Genomic DNA, 14,931 nt, shown 5'->3' with positions numbered 1-14,931 from the left:
GAATGAATTTATTTATTTATAAATTTAATTTCTAGAGACGGCTAGACATTAACGTTATTAATAAATGAATAGATTATTTAGCATGATAAGGTTTCGTATATGAGATTATTTTTTTCTAACAATTTTAATTATAATAAAAAAATAACAAAAATAATTTTGCATATAACTTTAATTGTAAATTTATAATTATAATTGAATTAAAAATATTAATAAAATTATATTCATAAAGAAATTTTAAAATTCGAAGTTAAAATAAGAAATTCATTTAATTATAATATTTTTTAATTCATAATTAAAATTTAAAATAAAAATAACAAAAATCTTATTAATAGAATGAAATTTAAATTTAATAAAAAATTCATTTAATCAAACATATTATTTTTAAATTTATTATGTTATATATTTATATAAATTTACAATAAAAATAAAATTTAATTGCAAATAAATTTAAGTATTTTAAAATTAAGTTAATTTTAATAATGACTTATAATTTTTTCAATAAATAAAAATACCTTTTAGATTTGATATATTGTAATCTATTAATAAATTTTTTTATATTAATTAGAACTAGTAATATAAAGTTATTTACTTATGTAGTGGCATTTTTTATTTTTTTATTAAAAAAATGAATTCAGCACAATCATTAATTTAAAATTATTTTTATAGTTTTATTAAAAAAGCATGCACTTCTGAACCTCGAGAGTGGAAAAGGCAAAACTTTATTTATAGACATGAGTAAACTCTAAGCATCTTATGAAATCATACACCCTGTATTCCACTAATTTTATATATATATATATATATTCTGTAAAATAATTTTTTTAATTATAATAAATATGAATACAATATAAAACATAAATATTCATTTAACACCTAAATAATAGATATTGAAAAATAAATTTCATAAATATAAAAAAGTATACCTGACACATAATTAATTTTAACCAGAGCTTTGAATTTAAATAAAGTAATTTTTCTAATCATTCTTAATTTTGCATAAACTTTTACGATGAAGGTTTACTAAAAAAAATAATTTTATATTCATCAAAATGGATAGAATTTATTTTAATTAAATAAATATCTTTAACATTATATTATTTATTAGATAAAATTTAATCCAATAAAAAATTTTAATTATAGGTAAATTTTTATTAATTCTTTAACTTATTTTGTGTTAATTGTAACTATTATTATTATTATTATTATTATTATTTTCTTTTATTTATTGCCGCGGAGATTAGATTCGGATAATTAATATTTAGCTGTGAAAATTTTCATATTTTTTTTCAAATAGAAACAGTGGAGAGGGAGAGGGAGAGAGGGGACCATTGAAATTGCTTATAGTATATAATAATCTAATAAAAATTAAATAATTATATAAATATAATTTATAAATAAATAAGTGAACCCTAAAATAGTAGTTATTAACTATTTTTTTATAAAAAGTAATTATTTTTATATTAATTTTTTTAATTAGAAATTGAGAATTAAATGAGTGAAATTTAATATATTTTAAATTTATTTAAATATATTTAATATCAGACTAAATTTATGATTATATTTTTATATTTTTATATTTTATTTTTATTATATTACCTAAATATTTTCGTTGGTATAACTGTTTCGCTTTATAATTATTTTATTTATATAAATCGGGCATGGGTCCATTATATGGCATATGCAAGGAATGGAATGGGCACATGGAATGTGATGTTACAAATTCACATATCCCATTTATTATGTATTGTTATGTGTCACATATGATCATGCCTCCATACATCCGCATATACCTAGGGTTGTATTTGTAGGGTTGGCTTGGGTTGGGCCGAAGACTGTTTTACGTGATCTGTGCAAGTAGGACCAAAATTAAACGACGTTTTTCCATTATTTGATTGGTCAAAATGGGTTCAAGTCTGTCCGCACTAGAGTCCATAGGGAGACGCTGCCTGTTGGCTGTTTTACAAGAAAAAAACTTAGACCACCCGACTCAGAGTTACGTGTACTTTAAGAAAATAATAATTATAATTGAAATAATTTGAATTCAAATTACTCACATGCGTCCAACCGAATACAATAAAATGTTTTAGATATTTTTTAAAAATTATTAAATAAATTTTTTATTAATTTTAATCATTAAATATTATAAAAAATTTAAAATATTTTTAATATAAAAAATTTTAATAATTTTTTAAAATTCAAAAATTAAATAATAAATATTTAATAATGAAAATTAATAAAATTTTAAAATATTAAAAATATTTTAATATATTTTTTATAATAAAAATATCTACAAATATATTTCTCCATGAATTATGGTAATTTTCCTTCGAAAAAATTACCAATTTAATGGTTTTAAGTGCACTTCAAGACTAGCATTGAAAGGTCTAAGGTTCGACTCCCTCAACCCCTATTTCAAAAAAAAAAAAAATGATTTTGGTTGGCTTCTCTAATGATGATTCGGAAACAGAAGCAAATTTAAATACTCATAATTGTTTAGATTTTATATCAATTTTATTCAGAATTATGCCAAATCAAATTATTTTTATCAGTTTAATATTTTTTTAAATAATTTTGGTTAGAATATATACTAATTTAATTTATAATATTAATTATAACTATATTAAAATATGCATTTTTGTAAGGGATTAAGGAGTGGGGATTTAAATTTGGAACTATTAGGTTTTTATTCATTTTTTTACACTATAATAATATATAGATTAATTATTATAATTTATTTTATTTTTAAAAAATTATTAAAATATTTTTAAATAAATATAATTAAAAAGTAATAAAAAATTATTTTTTTAATACACGTGAAAAAATAATATAAATAAAAATTAAGTGATAAAAAGAGTAAAAAGAAAAAGAAAAAAAACAGATTCTAGTTTAGAATTGGTTGTTTAGATTGATCGGTTTGGATCCTGATTTAATGAAGATCTTTTAATAAATAGTTCAGTCTGATTTACGAAACGAATTAAATATAATTCAGACCGGACCACGACAACGTGAAAGGTAGCAAGTAATAATCAGCTGACGACAATGTCGTACGGAGGTGCACCAAATACGACAACGTACTAGCAAAAAGTCCTTGTGATTTGAGGAGGAGAATGATGGTGACGTGGGCCGTAATATTGCATCACCCTCCCTTGACTTTAATACGCCTGACGTGTCATTAGATGGGTGGCAGATTCTCATGGTCCCTCGCCAATAACCCATCTTTACTACATCATAACTATCTATGCATCATGCATGGCTTTCAAAAATATATGCATGGAATAAATTTTAATAAATCATAATTATTTATTTATTTATTATTTAATTTAATTATTTAAAATAATAATAATTAAAATATAGTAAATGTAATTAAAAATATTACATGTTAAAATCATGATAAGTTGAGATACTGAAGTACAAAGTAAGAATTTTCCCTAAAACAGTAATCATTCAACTCTTCCATATTAGTTCTTCTCAAGCATAGACTAGGGAATATAGCACTTTTCACTGACAAAGACAAACACAAACAGCACAATAACCCTTGCTATACATTATTTGGGATGTGAAATTACCCATAGGAAAATCAATCATCAAGAACAACTAGATGAGCTACTGAAATAAAACCAAGCCAGCCAGCCAGCAAGCCTCATAGAAGGTGGGTCCCTAACATCATCCATCTTGATTGAAATTTCACCAGTCTCACCTCACCAAAGACACTTTGATAGATAAAGGTAGACAGTGGAACCACACCCATCAACCAAATACATAAGCATGCACATCAAGACAAATTCATTCACGGTATTCTGTCATTACTATATTCAAATGTCATAGTATCTCAGACACTAATAGAAGAAAATATGTATATATAACTTAACAGATAGCTAAGTTCTCTTAAGTATTTTTTCTTAATCATCAAACAAAAGACCAGTTCACGAACATGAAGGCCAGGCAGTGGTTGGAATCATCATCATTAAGGACTTTCCATGCAATAGCTTGCTCATAGGAGACCGGCCTTCCCATGCTGGATACGCATATTCCAGCTGGAAGATATGCGAATCCCTGAAATTTACAACAAATCACTGTCAATTTAGTTCCCTGAAAACCTAGACATTGACTTTGATGACTTGATATTTATGAGAAGCAGAAAAAATAGCCAGAACAAGATAAGTTTTTGATTCCAGATCTAACTAATGTGTTGTAAAAGAACCTTAACTTTGTTTTTAGATGTAGAATAGTCAGGCTAGGTTATTCTGGATTGAGTAAGAGATGACAATGACTCCAGGAGTTCAGAATTTTACCTGCTGCATGATCTTAGAGAACTCTGAGTATAGAAGCTTCCGGCCTGCTTCTTCGAGAATCTTCTCAAGCATAATATCTTGAAGGGCTACAAGAGTTGTTTCAAGCATGTCCAGACCAGCTTGGTTTGCAAAAGTGAAGACTGGAGATGCCTGCATTTATATTTTGCTGATAACATTAATTTTCCTTCCACAAGAAATGATCCAAACATCAGGTATTCTGCAAACTGTTTGAGAAAAAGGTACAAAATAATTACATTGGTTTTCAAGGAACAGCACATAATTGCATCTGAATGGTGCCAAATTTGCTTCAACAAAGCATCGCCAACTTGGGAGTCAACTCGAAAGAGATCTCCCCCAGTGTGGATCCTGCAACACAGCAAACCATAATCAGCAGGTGAGACAAGAAGCAAGGAAAACAAATAAAAAGGAATCAACCAAAAGAAAGGAGGAATTAATAAGAAAGATTATAAAGTTCACACAATGTTTTTCATCAAGCCGCAGCTAACATTACTCAGTTTCAGGACACAATGCGTTGGTTATTTCAATTAAAAAGAAAAGATAAAATATTTTCTTTTCCCTGAAGCTTAATGACCAACTTCCAAACAACAGTGCACAACATCTTCAGTGGTCATTACTTGCAAATTGGTAATGACTTGTCACTAATACTCATTTAGTTATTAAACCTTCAAACAAATGAAAGATAGACTAAAATTAAGCAAAATGCATATCTATCATTTTCTCCTATATTAAACAAGGGAAAAACTAAAAGTATTATTTCAGGGAAATAATAATGACATACCTGTAGCTTCGGTAAACCCATCGTGCCAAAGTAAGAGCTTCAGGAGAGCCAGGAAGGGTTTTCGGCGCTATATGGGAGCTGAGTCTTGAAGGCGAAATAGCCATTGCAACCCTCTGAACAGACCCCACAACACTACGCACATACTGGCGAGCCATAGCAGCCACATTGTCTCGCAGGTGGTTCTCAAAGGTAAACTGGAATGCAATTGTCAGGACTGATCTAAGATTATAACTACTGGTGTCGGCCTCACTAGATGGTCGTGCACCACCAGCACCTACTTCAAGCGTAGAGGCCAAATCTAATGTGCGAGTTGCAGCAGGCCCATCCTACGTCAGAACCAAATACAACAAATGAAGTATCAGCAAAGAGGACCGTGGCCTAGTTGCAATAAAATTACTCCAGTTCTTAGCTAGCACACTTTCTTAAACTCATCCCCATGCATTGGCTTGCAATAAACATGTGCAAGAACCACTTCATTTCCATTTTAAAACATTTTTCTGAACAATATCAAAAAGAATCTTTGATTATGTCATGACAACTTCCACATCTTGTTTTTTTTAATCAGTGATCATATACTAAGCTAATAGGTTACCCAACTGCTTTAGGATCTAATGGTATGACACGGAAACCAGATGGCAACAGAGGAGCATCATCAGCAAAGGATTCATCAATAGGTGCAAAGACAAGCTGCGCACAAGCACCAATAGCAGTTTCATCAACTCCACTGCAAAGCTGTCAAAATGAAATTTAGCAAAAATATAGTTACTAAAATAAGCCTAATGGTCAGAAAAAGAGAAAAAACACAGATTTGCCAATTTGATGGCCAGTAAACAAACCTGTAACAGGTACATATCCTGTGCCAAAGCTACATCTTCAGGGGAGAAGGCATGGCCCTCCAGCCGAACTACCTCCAAGAACTACATGCAGGTAAAAATCCAAAATGTAAATGGTATTACATCAATAAGTTTTTATAACAAAAGAAAATAAAGATATATGAATTTGTTTTAACAATCATCACCTCCTCGTGCTCCACAGTATGGGCAAGAGGTAAAATGACCTGGCTACTGGGGAAACCCCCAGGTCTTGCACAAGGAATTGCATAAGGACTAGCTTTGAGGCAATGTGCAGAATAGGTATCAACCCCATAGTCAGCCCATTCTGAACGATGTTCCCTCAGAAAACGAACAAGCACAGCAGGGGGAACATTCTGCAAACCCACATGAACAGTTATTATTTATAAATATGGTAAATTATCAAGGAATCAATTTTGAAATTACGAAGCTTAGCAATATAAGAAAGAACATAGTTAGTGATATTTGGGAACAGTAGATGAGTAATGAACCCAAAATTTTAACCTGTTTGATCTCTAGAGAATACCTGCAGTAACATTGATGCCTTAGCACACAGCACCCCTCCTCCAAAAGTTGGAAAAATTGAAGCGTTATATTGAGTCCCTAGAAATTTATTTGGAGATGAATTTATGGCAATGGTCACATCCTCCATGCCATCACCACCAAGAAGTGACCAACCATCATCTGCAAATCCGTTGACAGCATCATTGAAGCCCCTGAAAAGAAATTACAGAAAAATATAATTAATAAAAGAATGGCAGAAATGACACTGATGCAAGCTCAAGGACTACACAAGTCCAGGCTCCTTGATTCCAAAACAAGCAAGAAAAAAACTAGAAATTAAAGGAAAACAGTCAACAACAGAGATTAGCTAACCCGTCAAACACTTGCCAATGCTAAATGAAATACTAGATAGACCTTACCTACAAAGTCTCTGACTAAATGTTCTTAAAACAGCAGGCTGTCGGCCCCCACCATACTGAATTTCTCCACTAGTCTCTTGTGCAATTTGTCGTATGTACCGTAAAGCCTGCATAATTAGAAGACCAAGGAAAAAAATAAACATAATTTACCAAATCAGAGTGATTCAAGTCACGTTGTAGTTCTTACAGCCATGGTCATCTTCTGAGCAAGAATTTTGGATGATTCATATAGTGGTCTCAGAACTTCAGGAACACTCCAAGCCTTTGGGAAAAAAAAGCACGTAAGGTAACTTGGAAAGTGAATGAACCAAGCCTACTTTGCTGGAAAAGTTGAACAGTTAAATCATATATGATTCTCACATCTAAGTCAACATGATCCACAATGTGAATGATGGAGCCACCACCCTCACAAGGTCGAATTAGATAGCCACTAGGAAGCATTTCAGCTCTTACAAAGCTCAAAGCTGGTGGTCCAGTTGGGCCGCCAGTAATAGCAGTTAATGACCTCTCGCATATCTGCATAAATTTTGGGACAAAATACTTTATAGAAGGCTAAAAAAAAATAAATTACAGGAAAAAGAAGGGTCGCAATATAACTCACCACGAGACTGCCATCTTCCAAAGTTGTAGTGTATCTCAGCGTCCAAAAGTCACGTGCTGCAGCCAATGTTGTTGGTGCATAAGTCTAGTGAAGAATGAAACCAAACGTCAAAATGCTCACATACACAATATACAGCACAAAGCCAGAAGGAGAAAGACTTGAAAGGCTACAACTATTGTTGTTATTGTTTACAAATCTACAAACCTGCATGTATATGAGCTCAATTGTGCCCCCATTTCCTGTGGGAATTATACTCAATATGTCAAGGCATCGACAGTCACGAAACCAAGATGGACGATCTTTGAGGATTTCAGCAACCTATAAGAATACAAACTCATTGTGTGCTCTACAACAAAACTAGCACTGTATACTTGAATAGTTTTGAGAGAGAGAGGGGGGTACCTTTGTGGGCTCTAGACTCACAAGGCCGCAGGCTCGTGCTGCAACCCCACTACAATTGCGGGAAACAGCAATGATGCCAATAGAATCCGGACCAGGCTACAAAGGAATCAATAGAAAGCAAAAACTTATAAAAGAACTAGAAAGAAATTAAGCATCACAAGTAACATGGAAATTTTAATTGTTACCTTCATACCAATCATCTGCACCCAGTCAACAGCAGTTCCAGTAGCCTTAGAAAGGAACTCTGCCAGGGTTTCCTCAGCTATCGCTAGAAGACTAACAAACAGTTTCAAGGTTTAGAAGCTGGTTAAATAAATTGAGACCTGCAACATATTGGTAAAATTAAATCATAAAAACCATTACTTACCCGGCTGGGTTGTTAGCATCTCGTTGGGGATGCTGAGGTGTTGGGTTATGCTGTTGTTGTTGCTGACCACTCATGACCACAGACTCACAGCTGTTGTCTGTGGTTGTTGCTGAAGCCTGATTAAAATCCAGCAAAAATTTTTTTATGTGTATGCACAAGAACAATTTTGGTTTCCCACAAATATAATGTGATGTAAACAAGCAAAATATGCAAAATTCAAACTTATGCGTGTTAAGTGTACAATTTGTAAAAAAAAAAAAGATAACTAATAAAACGAATTACCAATACATAAATCCAAAAGATGAAAATCATGCGCAGATGCGGATAGAGAACGAATTAAGGAAAAAATCTCCATGAAAAGTGGGAATCTATCAGTATATGAGACAGCTTTTTCCTCTCTTGGCTGAAGAACAGATAAAACCTAAAGAAAAGAACTAGTTAATAAGAGTGAACAAGCTTACGTTCTGCAGTTGTTGACGCATGTATCCATTGTCATAAACCAACTGCGAGACCTGCTTCTGTAACCGATCATTCTCTTCCATTAACAGCTTGTTCATGGCAGTCAGCTTCCTATTCACTGTCTGGAGACGGGAAGATTCCTTTCTCTGCTTTTCCCGGCATCTGCATGAACAAGGAATGAACAATCAGAGTTATACTCAAAACACCAATCTTCTTTCTCAAAGTCCATAAATCAAATAGAAGGCAATTCACTAACAAATGTAGACTGCTAGAAATTGGCAGTTTCACTTTCCAATGTGTTTACATTGAACAAAAATATGTTATCTTTGACCAGAATAGAAGGCTTCTGTAGTATTGTTTTCAGCAGAGGCACAGAAATATCATTACCAAAGGAGGCCAATATGGCAAAAAATGGAGTCATCTGAGAACAAATGGTCAGAAAAACTTCATAAATGACTTGCTGCAATCTTCAGGTCAAATATCACCAGGCATGGGAAAGTTTTGTTCTACAAATTTATTTTTTGATTCACAAGCACCTACCATGGAGATTACCATTTTATTGCAAAAGAGAGAGAGAAAAAAAAAAAAAAAAGGAAGCAACCGTAGTATCATGCCCATACTCTGAAAAAGATTAGGAAAGAAAAAATGTATCCCATAATGGCAAAATATATTACACATTACCAAAAGCAACTTGTTTGTCATTATCATCCACAATCACAATGGAGGATAAGTAAAAACAAGTAATCCTTTTCGAGTGAAACCCATCTGATTAGAAAAGGCAAGAATTTTGGGGATATAACAGAAACAAATAAAAGTTGCATCTTTATCATTTTCTGCTGAAACATAATTATGCAAACTTGCAAACAGATAAATAACTCCAACATAGCAATATGGCCACCAAATGCCAAGAGCTTGTTTGGCTTGAAACTGATTTTTTTGGAAATGCACCCTTTAGATGTCATTGGAAAAAGAAGTTTGAAATAAGAGCGATTTTGCTGTTGTAAAATGATTATGACTAAGCATCTCAAATTTTAAAAGAATTATGCAGAGCAAATAAACATCTGCCCTTCAAGGAAACATTCAAAAAGGACAATAATAATAACAAGTTTTACTAAAGACAAGTTATTTCCACCAAATAATAAAAAAGGACAAGAAGCAGAAAATGGGAAAAGAAATATATATATATATATATATATATATATATATATATATATATATATATATATATATATAATCAGCTTAAATCTAATTAAATCTACAAGGTTATACCGTTCAAACTACAAAGTTCACAAAAAGCATAAAGTTAAAATTCCAAAAACCAAGAGTAAAAGAAAGAAAATGTTAAACAAAAGAAAGATTCCTTTTCAAAACTTTTGCTTTTCTTCAAACAGATAAACCCAAAGAGAAAAGAAGAAGAAGAAATCTAAAATAACGGTCCATAATTGCTCCAAACCTATACAAGAGACCTTATCTTTTTCTTAAAAATAAAGCACATCAAATTTCCTTCCAATCAAAACTACAGCCGCTCTTAGCTTTTGCAAGAAAAAGCTGGTTTGACTAATAACAGACAATCAACTGGGAAAAAACAAATCACCCAGTTTGCAAAGCCTTGGGAAAAAAATGAAACCATTTCTCATTTTCCAAAAATATGAAAATAAAAAGATACCCAAAAGCACAGCTATGAAATATTGTAGTATGCTACAAATATAACTCATTAGTAGAAAAAGAAAATACCCATTTTAGCAATTTTTTTTTAAAAAAAAAAGAAGAAGAAGAAGAAATCCGGGGTGGAACATATGCACTCAGAGAGAGAGAGATAGAGATGTATGTGGTCTTATTGCTCAGCAGTTGTTGAACATGAACAGAAACTGTATTTTACCTGCGGTTTTGAAACCAGACTTTGATCTGTTTGGGCTCAATATTGCTGAGGATAGGACACTCTCTGATGAGCTGCTGCCTTCTCAAAGAACTAGGCTTTGGGCATTCTGTGTACACTCTCTCCAATGCCTCTACTTGCTCAGGTGTATATCTCACATACTTGCTTGTGTCCATCTGCTTATTGTTTCCCTCCTTATTGTGCATAGAAAATGCCATATATACACCCACCAAAGCTTAAAATATATAGAAAGAAAAACACCTAAAAGATCGACAAGGCCACAAAAACAACAGACACCGATAACGATTTTTGGATGCTTAGTCTATCAAACACCGAGACCCAAAACACAAGAAACCCAGATGGTGTTTATGGGTTCAAAAGTGGTTGTGTTGAGCTTGGTTCTTGATTATCTTCTTCTTTACCGTTGGTGGTGGTGGTATCAGGCAGGCTCTCTCCTTCAAGAGAGCCTCCTATCTCCTTCATCAGAATGGTAGTGTGACGGGTTTGTTTTCTCTCTGCAGCTCACACTCTAATCCTCTCAGGTTCTCACTGTGAATGAAAAACCCAGGTTTTAGAAAGAGCTTGAACAAGGGTCCTGTGGTGCTATCTCAGACGCCAATCTCGAGAATCTTAATTCTTGCTTGTTACTATTAGAGAAAAAAAGGAAGAGAAAATGAAACGAAGAAAACCAAACCCACAGAAAGAGAGGTTTTTGTAAGTATGGGAAAGAAAAGCAAATAGAATCAAAACACAAAACCAGCCAATGATGAATGAAAAAAAGCCAAATGGATTGATTATAAATGAAAAAACAAAAGCAAAATTATCTTAAAAAGAAAAAAGAAAAAGAAAAGAAGAGAATAAATGGAGACGGGCAGATGGGGTTTGATATCTTTAACCTGACAATAGCAGAGACGTTTTTTGACGAATGGGCTCTGTTGTTCTCTCTCTCTCTGGTCGATTTATTATAAATAATTAAAAAAAAAAGAAAAAATATATATAAAAAACAGTGCTGCTCGCTGCTACTGTGCAGACCATCTTTCAGCCCAGACTATGGTGTTATGGGCTATGCATGTATGATGATGGATGGGTGTAATAAGCTGTGGGCATCATCATCATACATCGGATGGGAGACCTGAAGAAGGAGAAGGCATATCTTTGAAGCTAATATATGATTTTTATGAAAATATAACTGTTTTTTACAATGTATATTTTGCTTTCTCATTTTTTTATAAATTAATTTTTTTATTTATTTTTTTAATTTTTAAATAATAAAATAATTTTTTTAAAAAAATTGACCTTTTATCAAATAATTTAATGTTTGATAATTATTCAAATATTTCAACATGTAATTGATTTGAAAATTGAATTGTTATTATCAGAAAGATGCACTATAATATAATTTCATTATACTATGATCATTTAAAAAAAATAATTATTAATAATTGCTAATTTTGATAATTAATATTTTTAGCATTTTAATATTATCAAGTTATTAATTTTAACAATTAACTAACCTCTTTTTACATATTATTGTAATTCTTAAATTTTTATAATATTAAAATCATTATAATTTTTATTTTTTTTAATTATGAAATAATAAAATTAAAAATATTTAATATTATATTATTTATTCTAATATTTTAATGCCCTTGCTTTAAATTTGAATAGTCATATATTTTATCGTTATATTATTACTTCATTATTCTATAATTCATGTTTAAAAAAATAAATCTATTATAAAAATTTCTAATTTTGATAATTAATGTTTTAAAATTATACAAATTATTAATATTAGTTGGAAGGCCAGAAACTAAAAAACAAGACAGGAAAGGGGAGGTCTGCGGCGGTCCGACTAGACTTCCCATTGGAAGAACGCTGGATAAAGTTGGAAAAAAGTAAAGTTAGAGAACAATATCTTGTAAAGTTTATTCATATTTTAAAAATATTTATAATAATTTATTCAAAATATCTTCTCCATGATTATTTTTTCACATATTAATATGGGTATATATAAAAAATAAAAAATTAATATTATATTGAAATTCTTATAGTAATAAATAATATGAAATAAAAAAAATTATTTAAAATGAAAATTATTATGAGACAAATGTAATACTAATATTGAGTTAATAGTATTTTGATTGGAGAGAAATGCTCTCTCTGCCATATAAATAATATAAAAAAACGAGAGATTCGCCCTAAATGAATCAAAAGAAAAAGAGAGAAAAGACTCGAGTATCTTTTTCCAGAAAGTCGTTGATGGGTTGATCCATTGATTTTAAATAATGATATAAGCAAGTGGTAATTAATAGATTTGGTAGACAGGAATTAAAGAAGATTGAGCCAGTGAAAAAGCAGTGATTAAAATTCAAGGAACGGCAAACCAAAAGAAGAAAGAAGGGAGCTATTTGCGACACTTGTATACGCGGCTAAGCTTTCATGTCTTAGAATTGGAACCGCGATTTTCATTACTTATACATTTAATTATACCATGGATTATTTTATGTCAAGTTACCAACACAGGACTAATTAAATTTTATCAAGAGTTTATAAAATTCTCATTTCAAATTTTATAATAAATTTTTTACTCCCGTCACACTTTTAAAAATCGTGTGTTTAAAAATTTTCTTCTCAAAATATTATCATGAGTCTCTATCAGACATTGACAACAAACATTAGATCCGATCCAAATTTATCATGAATTCTAGGGGTATTTTCTCTGTATCAATTAATAATATTATTTAAATTATATTTATTTTATTAACATTATAATAAAAAATAAACTTAACAATTATTTATTTTTTCAGTCAATTTTAATTTAAAACTTGTACGTATGAATAATTTTTTTTAAAATAATTTTTTATTAATCAAATTAAAAAAAGACTTAATGTATCATACTACAACTAAACTATAGTCATCAGACCAACATTAAACTGAGGAACTTAAATAATATCATATGTTTTATTTGAAAAAAAAAATATTGAAGGATATATATGCAGAGAGAGAGAGAGAGAGACAGAGGGGCAAGAGATTTATATTAATAACATGTGCAGTGTCATCATGAGCTGATTTTTGTCCATGCTTTTAGAACTTCACATGCCAAGTGGCTCTTTCACACAGTGCATCTTTTAGGGTTTTGTTCTGATTAAAAAAAAAAATCCTTTTAGGGTTTTCAATTGGTTATACATGAACTGCTAATAATTCTGTAATTCAACTCCTTTGCTCATAAGATCTATAAATTCAAGCATCAGTATTACTCTTTAAAAATCAAATCTTGATATAAAAAGAATGTATAATTTTATGCACTATATGTCTGAAGTTTAGAGGAGCAGCAGGTGGCAATTGAGAGTGTTTCCCACCTAGCTCCATCCCTTCACTCATAAGAATCCAAGAGAGAGAGAGAGAGGGAGAGGAAAGCTTTCAAAGAGAGTTTTTAAGCTTTGGATGCTTTTATTTTATTTTTTAAAAAGAGAGTGAGAAAGAGAGAGATAGAAAAAGCAGTACTTTCATTAAGGGCAAATGTCAACCTTGTGAAATCTAAAAGTCAAATGCTTTTCTCAACATATCATCTATGATATGCTACATGCATATATGTATACATAATTAATGGCTTATGATGGGGTGAAGAAGTCAATATGGGTAGCTACATTTACTCACATGCAATGAGTTGCTGTCTTCTTGTCTCAATGAAGCTTGTGTTTTTCTTTTTCATGACCTTTAAATGCTTCTCCTTTAGCAAGAGAAGCAAAAATTAGACTGTTTAGGGCTCTAAAACCCCACCAATGGGGCATGTCCACTCACCCATGTATCACATTGCTTGATTTTGTAAAACTCAAAATATATGAGAAAGGGAGAGAGGGAGAGGGAGCCAAAAGACTCTATTTCCATCCACATCTCCAAGAGGGACCCAATAGGAGTTATTGGGTGGAGAAATGAGGTGACCCCACCTTTTGTCATGCACCAAAAGAGAGTTTACACTCCCAAAAAAATACATAGACCCCACCATGCATATTTCTCTCTCTCTCTAGAATTGTGTCTTTGCTTTGCTTCCATTTTACATCTCTCTTTCTCTTTCTTCTTCTTGTGATCAGGTGGTGTTAGGGGTCCATGCATGATAGGAGATGTAAAGGAGACAGCCATCTCTCATGTGAGGCAAAATCTTGATTATCTTTTGCTGCTAATTATAGCATAATATATTATACATGACATGATTAGGAGTGGTATTAAAGTATGTGAATTTTATTTGTCAACATTTATATTAATTAATTAATTAATTAACTAACGTCTTTAATGGCATTAATCACCTACCTGTCAATATATAACAAAGTCATATTTTTTTTTTCAATTTTGTACTGTAATTT

The 14,931-nt window shown here is 31.1% G+C and overlaps 1 protein-coding gene across 1 annotated transcript; it reads right to left on the bottom strand.

Annotated features, from left to right (window-relative positions):
• Positions 1-3,772: 3,772 nt before the first annotated feature.
• LOC110617693 (homeobox-leucine zipper protein ATHB-14) lies at positions 3,773-11,510 on the bottom strand. Its single transcript, XM_021760651.2, has 18 exons — positions 10,574-11,510; positions 8,697-8,856; positions 8,236-8,351; positions 8,054-8,144; positions 7,869-7,964; positions 7,671-7,784; positions 7,467-7,550; positions 7,226-7,381; positions 7,053-7,127; positions 6,866-6,972; positions 6,469-6,658; positions 6,110-6,298; positions 5,928-6,008; positions 5,689-5,823; positions 5,092-5,417; positions 4,547-4,658; positions 4,293-4,442; positions 3,773-4,053 (listed from the first exon to the last, which is right to left on the bottom strand). Exons 1-18 carry the CDS (start codon positions 10,786-10,788, stop codon positions 3,907-3,909), a joined length of 2,544 nt encoding a protein of 847 aa, XP_021616343.1. The 5' UTR covers positions 10,789-11,510; the 3' UTR covers positions 3,773-3,906.
• Positions 11,511-14,931: the final 3,421 nt, after the last annotated feature.

Source organism: Manihot esculenta, chromosome 6, assembly GCF_001659605.2.
Source record: "Manihot esculenta cultivar AM560-2 chromosome 6, M.esculenta_v8, whole genome shotgun sequence".
NCBI classification, from domain to species: Eukaryota; Viridiplantae; Streptophyta; class Magnoliopsida; order Malpighiales; family Euphorbiaceae; genus Manihot; species Manihot esculenta.
The sequence above is the reverse complement of the archived record's forward strand: the minus strand, read 5'-3'. Positions and strand labels throughout refer to the sequence as shown.

Coding starts and splice junctions, on each gene's coding strand:
- LOC110617693 (XM_021760651.2), bottom strand. CDS start 10,788: ATGGCATTTTCTATGCACAATAAGGAGGGAAACAATAAGCAGATGGAC. Junction 8,145..8,235: donor GATGCTAACAACCCAGCCGG/GTAAGTAATGGT, acceptor ACTGTTTGTTAG/TCTTCTAGCGATAGCTGAGG. Junction 7,785..7,868: donor TGAGTCTAGAGCCCACAAAG/GTACCCCCCTCT, acceptor GTATTCTTATAG/GTTGCTGAAATCCTCAAAGA.